General features: G+C 35.3%; 1 protein-coding gene across 1 annotated transcript in view; it reads left to right on the top strand.

Annotated features, from left to right (window-relative positions):
- Positions 1-15,558, top strand: part of DNAH14 (dynein axonemal heavy chain 14) — a gene marked incomplete at its 5' end in the record, with an annotated part of 509,245 nt that overhangs the window by 371,177 nt on the left and 122,510 nt on the right. The window contains 5 exons of the mRNA XM_077129892.1: positions 120-245; positions 4,588-4,682; positions 11,155-11,314; positions 13,551-13,682; positions 14,043-14,138. Of these exons, the coding sequence (XP_076986007.1) occupies positions 120-245; positions 4,588-4,682; positions 11,155-11,314; positions 13,551-13,682; positions 14,043-14,138 (609 nt within the window). The remainder of the gene's footprint in view (positions 1-119; positions 246-4,587; positions 4,683-11,154; positions 11,315-13,550; positions 13,683-14,042; positions 14,139-15,558) is intronic.

Raw genomic sequence — 15,558 nt, 5'->3', positions numbered from 1 at the left:
ATAATTAGTCTATTCAATAATTTATTTGGGCTGATTTTGAAAAATTATATAATAATGAAATTAGCTATTTGAATATATGATCTCTGAAAATTCATTATAGGAATTGTTTGGTTTATTAGGAAATAGAAATCCTAATGGAAAAACTACAGAAAGATTCACAAGTAGTTGAGAGAGTTCAGATGCTTGTTAAACAGGAAGAAGAAATTGTGGCAGAAGAAGTAAGAATAGTAGAAGAATATGCTCAGGTAAAATTAAAATATGATCAATGAAAATCATTTGGAGATTTTTGCAAGATTATTACTTAACCTTCAAATTTAAATGTCAGATTGACTTCTCTTAACTATAACATGGTGCCCCAAATTTAGGTGCTTTTAATTTTTGTCTCAACGAACATTTATTGAGTACCTGCTCCACATAAGACACTAATAAAGGAAAGCAGGGAATACAAAGAAAGATACATGGCAGCTGTTCTTGAGGAACCTATAGTCCTAAGAGGAGACAGATTTCTCTTCTGATTACAATAAACTAATTCAGTCCATATCATAAAAACCTGAAACCTCCAAGTGGAACACTTGCAGGAAACTGGGCAGCTCTAGAGACCGGTTACTTGGTGTCTATTGACTGTATAATCCTCTCATTGATTGCATAATCCTCTTTTTTTAAATTTGCCAGTTCCCCTCCCAGCAAGAGCCCATCTGTCTCAACAAATGACCAAATGCCCAACACTTGGGTAATCAATAGCCACATCATCTCAAAGGAGGTGGAGGGTGAGGTATCTCTTGTCTTCCAAATGTAAAGGTTTTTTATCAAACACTTCCATTAATTTTTTTTAATGAGCCTATACCCCCCGCAATATATGTGTGATAATGTATTTATAAATTATATACATGAACTACCATCATTATCGAATGATGGTACAATAAATATTTGGGGGTAGGTTTATTATGAACAATAGTGATATGAGTACATATTTTAAATAATCCTATAGATAATTTAAAATTATTTTGGCCACCTTCTTGTCAAATCTAATTAAATCATCATTGTTTTTATCTTATAATATAGCTGAAGAAAAGCTCATATCACAAATAAGAAATGTTAGTCTGTCTCTTTCCAACATTTGTACTGCTATCATTAGCATTATCTTCAATCAGAGTTTTCTTTCAGAAATCTTTATAGGCTACTTGCCCCTATTTTAAGGGTTAATTTACTTCAAACTGCGATGTAAGAGGTAAATCCCCTCACCTGGAAAGAAGGAAACTGCAGGGCCTTCTAATGAGCTAAAGATTAAGGAGCCACTGTTGACCCCTCCAAATTCTTCACCATGATCCCTCAAACATCTAAAGTCTTAGTTTCCTAGGACTGCTTAAAAAAATACAACCACAACTTGGGTAGCTTTAATGGAAATTTATTGCCTTACAATTCTGGAGATTCTAAGGCAGAAATCAAGGTATTGACAGGGCCAAGCCCCTTTGAAGTCTGTAGGGGAGAATCTGTCCCAGGCTTCCCTCCTGGCTTATGGCAGTGGCCTGCCAGGGATCCATGACATTTGCTGCCTCAGTCAACACATGGTATTCTCTTCCATGTCCATCTGTCCATATTCAGTTCTCCCCTACTTATAATGACAACAGTCATACTGGATTAGGATGCACCATAATCTAGTTTGGTTTCATTTTAGCTAACATCTTCAAAGATCCTATTTCCAAATGAGGTCACATTCACAGGACCAGGGGTTCAAACTTGAACATCTCTTTTGGGGAGACACAATTCAACCTTATACTATATGAGTCTCACTCATCTTCAACCACATGAAGATTCCACTGTTAATCAGTACATTAAATATCAGTACAATTTAATTTGGGTTTTTACTTTTTTTTAGACCAAAATAAAATAGATATAGAGGAATTAATGATTTTCTTGCCATATCACAGAAGATCTTTTATATTCTCCGGCTTCACAGGCAAATTTCAGTTTCACAGGGTCTGAAGGTTATACAATTTTATGGCCAAATTTTAAAAAGATGACAAAATTAGATTGTTAAATTGAATATTTAGAATAAGTAAAGAAATCACAACAAAATACAAATTCTTATAAGTTGACAATTATCACAAACAACACAAAATTTAGAAAAATAATATAACATTGTTTAGTAATTAACAGCCTCACGCACACACCTACAATCCTTTTCCTATATGTTTTACTGCATCCTGTATGTTCACTTCTTCATATGATGAGGTTTCTGTAAAATCATTTCTTATGAAATCTTTATTTAGCATGATTGATCAAAATGTTTTCCATCATTACAAATTTCTTTCAACTTTATAGCTCATTATTAATAATGTAATGTCATGAATATTTTTAGTAATGCTAATAAATTTGGCATAAACAGCAATGGCATTTCTAGATTTCTTGTGCAATAATTAATTTTAAATACCCTTTGATGACATTCACTAACTAGTTTTTTCATCAGTATTGTCATTGTAGAGAACATTGATTTTTCTGTTATTTCCATTAATAGTAATATATTTCTTATAAAATCAGCAAGATTAAATTTTTCCAGTGTGATCATGACTGTTAATTGGATTATTCAACAAATCAAGCTGGTTTACTCCTTTATCCAACATTAATTTTTTCCTTTAATAAATTATTACTTTTTGGATGATCTGAAGATTTTTATTACAATCAGAATAATCTCTACTGATTTTATCACTCATTCACTTTTGCTTCATATACCATAAATTTTTATTATTTATGTGTAAATGAAAAGTAAAGATGATAAAACACCTTTCACATTTTTCTATGTAAGGAATCTGTCACTTCTCACTTATTTCATTGAAACGTCCTAAAGTATCTTTTTAAATTCAGCATTTAGTACCTAAAAATCCAGGAATTCTGATGAATTCTTTTATATGACTCCCATAAAAAAAAGGAAAAAATGTGTGGTGTGTTTATAATAGATATGCTGCTTTACCAAGTATATTCATGAAGGAGTGAACTTCCATTGAGTAGGTATTGATGAGACTTTAACTTCCACTTAAAATTCTATACATCTAAAGAAGAAAGATTTTTCTTCAGACGAGCTTCTGAATCCATATATTACAAACCTTGTTTCTCCTCCAAACCCACATGCTTCTGGTGCTGGACACTATAGAACAAGTTCATATTACAACATGTGACCTTAATGTCACATCACTAGGAATGTTGAAACAGTGGGCAATAATAATATTTCTAGAAGTCATTTCTATTCATATACCTGGAATTATTTATATAATATTAAATTATTGTAATTTAATTATGCAAAGAAAGGACTATGAACAACAGAAATATAATTCTCAACTCAAGTCCTTATCCCAGGCCAAAAATGTCTGCAGCCATTTCCAAGCCAATGACATGAGAGGAAGTTTGATTAAGAGGAAGTCAAACGTAAAGAGAAAGTGGCCTTAACTGATGGGAGTTCAAATATTTTACTTTTGCAAGTTTAACAAAAGTATGTGTTCTAGTTTGCTGCCTGCCAGAATGCAATATACCAGAAATGGAATGGCTTTTAAAAAGGGGAATTTAATAAGTTGCTAGCTTATAATTCTAAGGCCAAGAAAATGTCCCAATTAAAACAAGGCTATACAAATGTCCAATCTAAGGCATCCAGGGAAAGATACCTTGCTTCAAGGACCGCTGAAGTTCAGCATCTCTCTCTCAAGTGAGAAAGCACGTGGTGAACAGGGTCAGGGTTTCTCTCTCATCTGGAAAGGCATGTGGCAAACATGGCGTCATCTACTAGCTTTCTCTCCTGGCTTCCTTTCATGAAGCTACTTGGGAGGCATTTTCCTTCTTCATTTCCAAAGGTCGCTGCCTGATGGACTCTCTGCTTCTCGTGGCTATTTTGTTCTGCTCTCTCAGAATCTCCTGCATTCTCCAAAATGTTTCCTCTTTTATAGAATTCCAATAAACTAATCAAGATCCACCCAAATGGGTGGAGACAAGTTTCCACCTAATCTAGCTTAGCAACCACTCTTGATTGAGTTATATCTCCAGGGAGATGATCTAATTACAGATTCAAACATACAGTATTGAATAGGGATTATTCTGCCTTTATGAAATGGGATTTTGATTAAAACATGGCTTTTCTAGGGTACATACATTCTTTCAAACCAGCACAAATGTGACCCTGCAATCATATTGCCCCCATTCCTTGAAAACCCTTGAAAGGGGCCTGCACAGGTGAAAGACACTGCAGTTTAAACTTCCTTAGCTTCACAGTATTTCTTCCTTTAACTGGACCTCTCCTTAAAAAGGCATTGTCATTAACTCCCTGAGGCTAACAGAGAAAGCAAAAACCTTTTGTATTTTTGCTTCCTACAGATTCCCATCAGGGATTGGATAATATATTACATTTAGTGCTATGACACGTTTCCAACAGTGGAAGCATGTTTATACATATCTAAGTCAAGATGTCTTATAAACATATAAAATTATAATCATGTATAATAAAGAGCATTATAAACATGTAAATTATATTTTCCAACTTCAACATATAAAAAATTTAAATATACAACTGTATTCATTCATGCAAATTTGTGGGCTTTATTGCAGAAAACTACCAGTGAACTAAAGAGTGTACAGCCTGCTTTTGACAAGGCAATTGTGGGTCTAAATACCTTGGACAAAGCCGATGTTGCTGAATTAAGGTATTCAATTTGCCTAAATTTCTTTTGAGAGCAAAACTCAGAATAAAGTATAAGTGCATGGTCAAAGTTACTGTGTCTATACTCCATTTTTACATAGTTAGTTATTTTAATTAGAGAAGTTGTAAGTTTATAGAAAAATCAGGCAGAAAATAAAGTTCTCATATATTCCCCATATTAATAGCACCTTGAATCAGTGCAGTACATTTGTTACAATTAATGAAAGAATATTACTATAATTGTGCTATTATAATGTCCATCATTTATATTAGAGCTCACTGTTTGTGTTGTACAGTCTTATGGGATTTTAAAATTTTTTTCTTCTGGTAACATATATACAACCTAAAACTTCCCCTTTTAGCAGCATTCAAATATATAGTCTAGCACTATTAATTCCATTCATAATATTGTGCTACCATCACCAAGATACATTACCAAAACTTTTTCATCATCCCAAATAGAAACGGTGTAAAATTTAAGCAATGACTCCACTTTCCCTAACCTCATCCCATCCCATTGTTAGATGTATTCAACTTTCTGACTGTATGAATTTGCTTATTCTAATTATTTTATATCAGTGAGGTCATACAATATATGTTCTTTCCTGTCTGGCTTATTTTCACTCAACATGATGTCTTCAGAATTCATTCATGTTGTGGCAAACATCAGAACTTCACTCCTTTTCACAGCTGAATGATATTTCATCGTGTGTATATGCCACATTTTGTTTATGGGCACTTGAGTTGCTTCCATTTTTTGGCAATTGTGAATAATGCTGCTATGATGATGACCAGTATGCAAATATCTGTTCTTATCCCTGCTTTCAGTTCTTTTGGGTATATAGCTAGAAGTGGGATTGCCAGGTCATATGGTAATTATATGCATAACTTTTTGAGAATCTGCTAAACTGTCTTCCACAGCAGCTGCAACATTTTACATTCCCACTAATAATGAACGAAATGTTCCTGTTAGAGAAGTAGAATATCCTTAACTCTTGTTATTGTCTGATTTTTGAATTGTAGCTATTCTAGTGGGTGTGAAATGGTATCTCATTGTGCTTTTGATTTGCATTTACCTAATAGGGTGTGATATTGAGTGTCTTTTCATGTACTTATTGCCATTTGTATATTTTTTTTCAAAGAAATGTCAGTTCAAGTCTTTTGCCCTTTTTAAAATTGGGTTGCTTGTCTTTTTGTTGTTGAGTTGTAGGGCTTCTGTATTTAAAATTTTTTTTTATTGTATAGTATATATATATACAAAACAAAGAAAGAAGAAAGCAATAATCTTCAAAGCGCTCTTCAACAAGTAGTTATAGGACAGATCTCAGATCCCATGGTATGTCATGGGCTGCCATACCATCATCTCAGATTTTTCCTTCTAGCTGTTCCTAAACATTGGAGGCTAAAAGGAATATATATCTTTTTTCATCACTTTTTTTTCTGTTTTGTGAAAAATAACATAGATACGAAAAAGTAATAAATTTCACTATACAACACAACAATTAGTTGTAGAACAGATTTCAGAGTTTGTTATGGGTGACAAGTCCACAATTTTAGGTTTTTACTTGTAGCTGCTCTAAGATATTGGAGACGAAAAGAAATATCAATGTAATTCAGCAGTCATACACATTTGTTAAATCCTATCCTCTCTTTACTCCACCATCACTTTTGATCTTTCTCCCACTCTAGGACTATTTGGGCTATGCCTATTCTAACTTTTTCATGTTGAAATGACTGTCAATAATTATGAGTAGGAAGATGGAACTAGCCGATGTTCTGGAGAGGCTGGCCCCTCTAGGTTTCAGGACTTTCCTGGTCCAGGGACCTATCTTGAGGTTGTAGATTTCTTAAAAGTTACCCTAGTGCATGGAACCTTCGTAAAATCTTATATAGTGTCCTAAGTGTTCTTTAGGGTTGGCTGGAATGGTTTTCACTGGGGCTTGGTAAATTATGATAGGTAGTAATGTCTAACTGAAGTTTGCATGAGAGTGACCTCCAGAGTAGCCTCATGATTCATTTGAACTCTCTCAGCCACTGATACCTGATTAATTACTCTTTCTTTCCCCTTTTTGGTCAGAATGGCATTGTTGATCCCATGGTACAAGGGCTAGACTCATCCCTGAGAATCATCTCCCATGCCACCAGGGAGATTTTCACCCCTGGATGTCACATCCCATGTAGTGGGGAGGACAATGATGATTTCACTTGCAGAGTTGGGCTTAGAGAGAGTGAGGCCACATCTGATCAACAAAAGAGGTCCTCCAGAGGTGACTCTTAGGCATACCTGTAGGTAGGCTAAGTTTTTCTGCTATCTACATAAGTTTCACAAGAGCAAGCTTCAAGATCAAGGGCTTGGCCTATTGATTTGGGTGTCCCTAATGTTTGACATAGTATCAGGGGTTTCCCCAGTGGTAAAATTTCATAGTTCCGTACTTTTTCTCCCATTCCTCAAGGAACTTTGCCAATACTTTTTGATTATCTGCTAATGTGTTCTGAGATTAGGACTTCTTTTTATATCCCTGATATGAAAGTCTTATGCGATATATAGTTTCCAAACATTTTCCCCCATTCTGTTGGTTGTACTTTTACTTTCGTAATCAGGTATTTAGATGTACAAAAGTTTTTAATTTTGATGAGGTCCCATTTATCTATCTTTTCTTTTGTTGCTTGTGCTTTGGGTATAAAGCCTAAGAAACCATTGCCTAGCAAAAGATGCTAATGATATTTCCCTGATTTTTTCTAGGAGTATTATATTCTGGACTTAGGTTGTAGGTTTTTGGTATCCATTTTGAGTTTATTTGTGTATGTGATATGAAGTAGGGGACCACCCACATTCTTTTACATTAGGACATCCACTTTTCCCAGTACCATTCGTTGAAGAGACTATTCTTTCCCAATTGAGGGAAAAGAGGCTCAAACTGCGCTTCACATGCTTATAAAAAATCAGTTGGCTGGCTCCATACCATGCTGGAGAAGGGTGAGTGAGGGTCTAGCAAGGGCACCATGAGCTTTCCCTACTGTTTTTCAAACTACTTATTCTTGATTTGGTGCTTGCCCAGTTACTGTAACCCTTTGTTTTCTGGAGTTTTAAGGAAGACAGCTTTGCCAGTTTTCCTAATTGTTCAAAGATTCTGTGGGGGGATGAAGCCCTGCAGCATCTTATACCGCCATCTTGGTTGACTGGAATGCCACATTAAGTCATTTCTATCCATACTAGTTACCTTAATGTTTTTTAATGTGTGGTATATACTGTATTTTATAAATCTTATGATATTATCTATTGTAAGGCACAGGCATATCAACATTTTATGTACTATTAAGAAAGAAAACACACTGCCAATTAAGCGATGATGTAATTGGTCTGTTCCTTATAAACTGAATCCCGATCTTGGAGATGTAAAAATATACATCCTAGAATTGACAAACTACAGTATTAAATAAATTAACAAAGATAATTTATCAGCCATGATGAGTGTACAAGCACCTGAAGTGCAGCTCCAGAAATGGGGAATTATGTTTATGCCTCTGTTGCTTATGCCAGTTTAACTGTAGAGTATTTGGGATCTGTAGGAATGAGTAATGCATATTTGAGACTGCAATGCTGGCCATTACCACAAGGTATTACTATGGTAAATGTTTCCTCTTGTTGTGCTCTTTTCAAACTCAATGTCCCAGTGTGGCAGAAAATGATTGAAGGAAATTCACAAGAAAATATAGGAAGAAATGCTTGAGGGTACAAAGATCTGAACCTGTAGATTCTAATTTGAATCTTTTTGCAATAACTGTTTTCCCAATAAACAATGAGAATCACCTAACACATCTTAGATTGCGTTGTTTTCCATTGTTTATAGAAAATAGTGTTTCAATTAAAGATGGAAAAATATAGAGCAAATCTCCCTTAATATTAACACATTTTTAACTCTTGGTATGAGAATAGAAAGTAGCAGAACAAAATTTTAAATACCAGATGCAATTTTATAAGAACAGACCACGTCACAAAACTGAAGTTACTTGTCCATCTAAAGTTGAAAAGTAAATGCCCAGAAAGAGCTAGAGGAAGAAATTGAATGTTAACTTTCTTTTCCTATTTGCCCCATTCATATGCATTGCATTCATTTATTCAGCAAATATATTGAGTATGTACTATGTGCCAGGCATCTTTCCAGGGACTGAGGTTACAACAGTAAAGAAAATGGACAAAGGCTCTGTCCCTTTATTGTGTAAGTCTTCTCTGATGAGGTGATACTGGAGCACAGAACTGAAGTTTGGAAGTAAACCAAGCAGTTAATCTGGAGGAAGAGTGTTCTAGGCAGAGGAAATGGAAAGTACAAAGTCTTAAAGCAGAAAAGTGCTTGGTACATTTCAAGAACTGCAAAAGACCAGGATGACTGAAGCTCAGGGAACAAGGGATAGTGTCAGGAGATAAGTCAGAGAGGCAGCAGGGCCAGTCCTTCCCTATCATATGCCCTTTGTACCTCCTTTGCTCTAGTAGATTGTATTCTCTTACCTTTTCTCTGGCAAATATTTCCAAGAGCACAAATACCCTTTAGCTTAATTTCCAAGGAGCAGTGTACAGTAGTGATTAAGCACATGGGCTCTAGTACTAAACTTCCTGGTTTGGAATCTTGGTTTTGCCATGTTTTGGCTATATATCCTTTCTGTGCGTCAGCTTCCCTTTTATATATCAGAGATAATTACATTTGCTGAAAGGACTGAATGATATATATTGCTTATAACAAAGCCTGGCATAAGGCAAGTGCCTAATAAAAGGTAGTTGCTTTAATACTAAGAGATTTCCTCTGATAAATCAGGCCCTTTCCCCTCTCCTAGTACTACAAAAGTTAACACAGATCAGCCTTGTTTTTTATAAAGGCTGTCCCACGTAATACTAATGTGTATTTCACTTTACTTCAAAATGCCACATCAGTGAGGATGCCCTATAATACGATCTTTGTTGCTATCCTCGGGATATGCAGCATAGACATCTGGCAAATGCATAACTTAATCCATTCTTTTTCCTAGCTTCTGTTAATACCATCAAACTGCAGAATATTGCTCCAAGACAGTTTTCCTTTCTCACTTTGCAATTTTGACCACTAGAAGAAGAAAAAACAGATCAGTCTATGTAGATTAGAAATCTATGTAGAATTAAGGCAAAGTTCCAGTGTAGTCATATCTCACTTTGAATCCTGGAAAATGATCCATAGATTAAATTACAGTCAATTGAATCTTATTTTTCCTTAATTTGCATTTAAATTTTCATAGATATTATATTTTTCTTAATTATCCCCATCTCTTTTACTTTAAATAGAATCAAACCTAGATAAAATTGGGGATAAGTTTGTTTTGAAAGCTTTTCTTCTCTTTTGTGAACTTTATCTTTCTTTTCCTAGTTTTTCAATTGTTGTCACTCTTCTTATGTCAGAAAGGTGAGACTGATAGGAAAGTAACCTGATAAGTTAGTTCAAAATAAGGTATTGGGCAGGCTATGGTGGCTCAGCAGGCAAGAACGCTTGCCTGCCATGCCAGAGGACCCGGGTTCGGTTTCCTGGTGCCTGCCCATGTAAAAAAAAAGAAAAAAGGTGTTAATGATTTTGTCTACCTCTCCTAAAAAATTTGCATTTAAAAAGTAGACTGTTAAAGACAATGTAGATAAATCCAAATGAATGAACCTTTAATTGTGTGTTTAAGTGAAAAGATTCTTCCTGGCAACCTAGGTAAATAAGATGATACATGCAAAGTTGGCTTCCTTTCCTTTCTTCTTTTGAGAAGTCTGCTGAGATTTTCACTTTAGGAGGCAAATTAGCCTGGGTGGACTTGTTTTTGAATGCTACCATGACCCTTGGCTTGCTCAGGTAATGGTGCTGTGGCAGAAGCCAATTTGTTAGAACAAGTCAGCAGGCAGCTTTCAACGTTCCAATAATGTATACATTACTAAAAACTTGAGAGACAAATTCCCATTCACCCTCCTTCCCCCGATACTTTTTGTCCAAGTAACAGTGATATTTGTGGTAGTAATTTCAGGTGAGGATGAAGAAAAGCCAGAGGATATGTTTAATGGTAGTTGAACCTTGAAATACCCTTTAAATCACAAGAATTAGGCTAACACTTTCATCCATATACACAAATACAGTATCTCAGTCAAGTAGTCATAGTAAATCAACACCTGAATGAAGTAGGAAGGTTCCTACTTTAAAAGAACTCTGCAGTAAATACTTTTATAGTGGAAAGAGTAGCCTCTAATGCCAGTGTTATAAATACTTAGATTCTATGAATTTCATCTTGAAAGCAAAAATAGCCAGATAGTAAAGATACCTGATTTTTTTAAAGATACCCAATTGTGAAATAGCTGTCTGTTGACAAATAGTTCACCTTATCAGCATCCCTTTAAAAATTTGTTTCTATTGTCTTCTGAGATATTTAAAAGAGCATTTGATTTCAGTTGCGAAGTTGATTAGACTGTTCTTCTATTACAGAGTATATACACGACCTCCCTTCCTTGTACTGACTGTCATGAATGCAGTTTGTATTCTTCTGCAAAAGAAACCTAACTGGGCTACAGCAAAGTTACTTCTTTCAGAAACTGGTTTCCTAAAAAAATTGATTAACCTTGATAAGGACGGCATACCTGAGAAGGTAAAATATTGATCCTTACTTGATGCATAATTTATGCATTTAGTATTTATAAACTACAGGAGCTAAATAGGGGTTTATTCTGAATTAGAATTGGAAGACAATGTTAGAGTTAAAAAAAATCAGAAAACAGGTTGAATATCCAAACTTAATAGTTCCTGAAAGTGTAGAGGAAAAGCCATGTGTCTGAATATGAAAATGCCATATCTCAGAATCTCATTAAATAATGAAGAGAGAAGAGAACAAATGTGTGTTGGGGGGGTGTCTTCCTAGGTGGATTGCATTATTCTAGGAAAGTTGTGACTAGTGAATAAAGTTGTCTATGTTTTTCTCTAATTGTTTAACAAATATTCATATAATATTACTAGGCACTATTCTGAGTACTTTACAGATATTAATACATGCAGGAAGAGATATAGAGTACAGGAAAAATCAAAGCAATATAGAGTTACACGAATACATGTGGGAAGAGATATAGAGTACAGGAAAAAATAATATAACCTCTATACTTTATTAAAGGGTTTTGCTGGAGCAGATTTAATTCAGAAGTATACTGATTCGCTGTAGGATTTCAAGGAGGAAGAGAACAAGGCCAAAGTCCTGGCCAAGCACCAGTAGAGTGGTGCCGGCTATGCTAGAGAGTTGAGTCTTGTAGAAAGAAGAAAAGGATATGGCAGGATAGGCAAGAAATTACAATAACCTGGAAGAGACAAGGAATAGATTCTTCTTTAGAGTGATCACAGTGAATTCTGCCCTGGCAATATGTTGCTTTTTTACTTCTGGGCTTCAAAACTGTGAAAGAATAAATTTCTGTTGTTTTAAGCCACCAAGTTTGTGATAATTTATTACAGCAACCATAGGAAATTAATACAAATATTGATATCAGGAAGTGGGTACTGCTGTAGAATATAGCTAAAAATGTGGCTTTGGAATTAGATAGTAGGAAGACTATCCAAACTAAGATATTACATAGGAGTTCAACTGAGAGTTAAGCTCAGGGACAGACAAATAGATTTCTAGGTTTATAAATGCACTGTTCTAGGTTGAAGGGGTGAGCATCCATTAATTCATTTAATAAATCTTTGTGAAGCCTCTGTCTTGCAGGAGGCATTATGGTATGTCCTATGGATAGAGTAACTTACAAAACAAACATATTCCTTTATGTTATGAAGCTTACATTGCAACAGGGAAGATAGGCACTGAATAGCTAATTACATAATCAGTTCATTACAATGATGATCTGTGCTATTAGGAAGTACAGAGTAGTATGTGAACCAGATGAATTTTTTAGCTGAATATTAGTACTGATATTCATACTGTTGATGAATTAAAGCAACTGCTCACTCTAAAGCATTCTTAGCAAATATGATTCCCTGTGGCCTTATTTAAACAGATCCCTGAAGATAAAAAATAACTAATAGCTCATCTAAAACAATTATGAAAAGCATAGCAGCATTTTAAAGTGATAATATGAACACCAATAATAAGTTGAGAATGGACCACCTGCCATCTAAATTATTTGGCAAAGTAGCTCTTCCCTTCCAGGCAAGAGGAAGGATGCCTGTGTGGAAGGGAAAAGGGAAACTCTGAGAAAAACTTCATTCTGACTATAGTTCCCAAAAGTAGATAAGTAATACTGTACATCCACTTCTAAACTAGGTTGTGCCATTTAGATGAGGTGGATCCATGAGCACATGACACTAAGCTAGAGAATGCACTCAATGAGCCCCTATATACCCCCAGGCCACACCACCATCATTCGTTAGACAGACCTTTAAAAAGGGAATGTGCCCAGACAGTAGGCCTCTTGCTGGGGTGTGGCAGGGTAGGGGTGGGGGAGTGGGTAGGGAGGTTTGCAGGAGACAAAAATTTTATTCCTAGTCATCTTACACATAAAGCATGGAAATTTCAGACCTCCTTATACACCAAATTCCCCAAAGCTAGAGAAAGTTAACCTGTTTTGTTTTTGTTTTAAAATGGAGTTACTTTTTAGAAACTGTAGCGAAGCTACTATACAACAACAGCAATAACAGGATGCTTATAATAGAGGCTTCTCTATTCTTAAAAAGCTATCTGTACTGATATTATTTTATATCCAGGTATGTATCTTTGATTCTACTGTTGTAAAAAGTATATGAACATTTCTTCTTTGAAATCAAATTTCATTATAATATGATGAAAGAAAACTTCAGGCCTATGTAATATTTCTCATGTAATACATGAACTGTATTCCTTCTAGGCTTTCATAAAGCTGAAAAAAATTTTAAGCTTGCCTGATTTCAACCCAAACAAGATTGCTCTAGTTTCTGTTGCTTGTTGCACTATGTGCCAGTGGATTATAGCTTTGAATAACTACCATGAAGTACAGAAGGTATGTTTTTTCCTATCTATAATGATATGAAAGTGAAACTCAAAGTTCCAGAAATAACTTACATTTAACAATGTTAACTAACCTCCTGTGGAAAAAATACAGAATGAAAGCCATTTTAGTCAAATGTGTATGATAACTCACACATGTGCAAGGTGTTTGTATTAAATTCTTTTATTTCAGACAACTCTACTATTGTTTTGTTTGTTTTAATGTTTTACCATAATACGTTGCTCTAAATCCTTTTGTATCTATAATTTCGGGGAAGTTTAAGAGTCTACACCTATAATTGTCTTTCAAATACTTTTAGTAGTAGATCTGATTTTTAAAAAAATACTTAAATGCTGTGACATCCTTTTTAAGGTTGTTGGCCCTAAACTAATCGAAGTAGCTGAAGCTCAAAGTGTCCTCAAAATTGCACAACAGAGGTTGACTGAAAAACAAAGAGGTTTACTGCTGGTAAGCAATATCACATATTTTATTTGTTAAACTCTCAGTATCTTTATGAACTAGATGAAATTATCAGGGAAAAGTCATTATCTCTATAGCACTTCTCAGTTAAAGATAAAATGGGGATAATAATATAGCTACTTTTCTAGTTTGCTAACTGCCAGAGTGTATTATACCAAAAGCAGAATGGCTTTTAAAAGGCAGGAATTTTAATAAGTTGCAAGTTTGCAGTTCTAAGGCCATGAAAATGTCCCAATTAAAGCAAGGCTATAAAAATGTCCAATCTAAGGCATCAGGGAAAAATACCTTGGTTCAAGAAGGGCGATGACATTCATGGTTTCTGCCTTGACCAGAAAGGCACATGGCAAGCATGGCAGCATCTGCTAACTTTCTTTCCAGAGTTCTTGTTTCATGAAGCTCCCCCAAGGGCGTTCTTCTTAGTCTCCAGAAGTCTCTGGCTGTGTGGGTTCTTGTGGTTCTCATGGCTCTCTTCCCTGTTGTGGCTCTGCACTCTACAAAATACTTCCTCTTTTAAAGGATTCCAGTAAGCTAATCAAGGCCCACCTGGAATGGATGGAGTCACATCTCCCTCTATCAAAGCTTAATACTCACAATCGGGTGAGTCCGATCTCTGTGGAGATAATCTAATTAAAAGATACCAACATACATTATTGAATAGGGATTAAAAAGAAAAGGTTGCTCCTACAAAATTGGATAAGGATTAAAACATGGCTTTTCTTGGGTACATAGTCCTTTCAAACCAGCACAGCTACTGAAGAGATTACTTGTGAGAATTACTTAAGGAAATATAGGTAATGCCTCTCAGTCAGGGCCTGCCATATAATCAAATAATCTGTGTTCTTAAAAACTGCACATAATCTGTTTGTATCAACTACTCTGTTGCTTCGTAAAGGCATGGTTGTTCCTTAAATGTCATGGTTGTAAATTACAGTAGAGTATTGTTCTAGTTTGAAATGGGACAGCTTTTTAAAAGGAATTTATTAAGTTGCAAGTTTGCAGTTCTAAGACCGTGAAAATGTCCAAATTAAAACAAGACTATAAAAATATTCAATCAAAGACATCCAGGGAAAGATACCTTGGTTTAAGAAGGCCAAATGATATTCGGGGTTTCTCTCTCAGCTGGAAAGGCACATGGCAAGATCTGCTAGCTTTCTTTTCAGCTGCTTCCCTGGGGCTCTGTCTGTTCTGTTCACGCTGTCTGTTTTGGTGGCCCTCATGGCTCTGAGCTTTTTCGAAAATGGTTAACAAATGAGACACAGAGGAGCCAGATGGCCAGTGAGTGATATTGTCCAGTAAGCCTGACTCCTTAATCAACTCCAGAGGAAGTGGGATCCCAACTTCAGATACCTACTGTGATAGATTCATGACATCCAGTAGTTTTGTGGATCAAGCTCTAGTTAAAAGTACA

The sequence above is a fragment of the Tamandua tetradactyla genome, chromosome 2, assembly GCF_023851605.1.
Source record: "Tamandua tetradactyla isolate mTamTet1 chromosome 2, mTamTet1.pri, whole genome shotgun sequence".
Lineage (NCBI taxonomy): Eukaryota > Metazoa > Chordata > Mammalia > Pilosa > Myrmecophagidae > Tamandua > Tamandua tetradactyla.
This window is presented reverse-complemented; position numbering and strand designations above follow the sequence as displayed.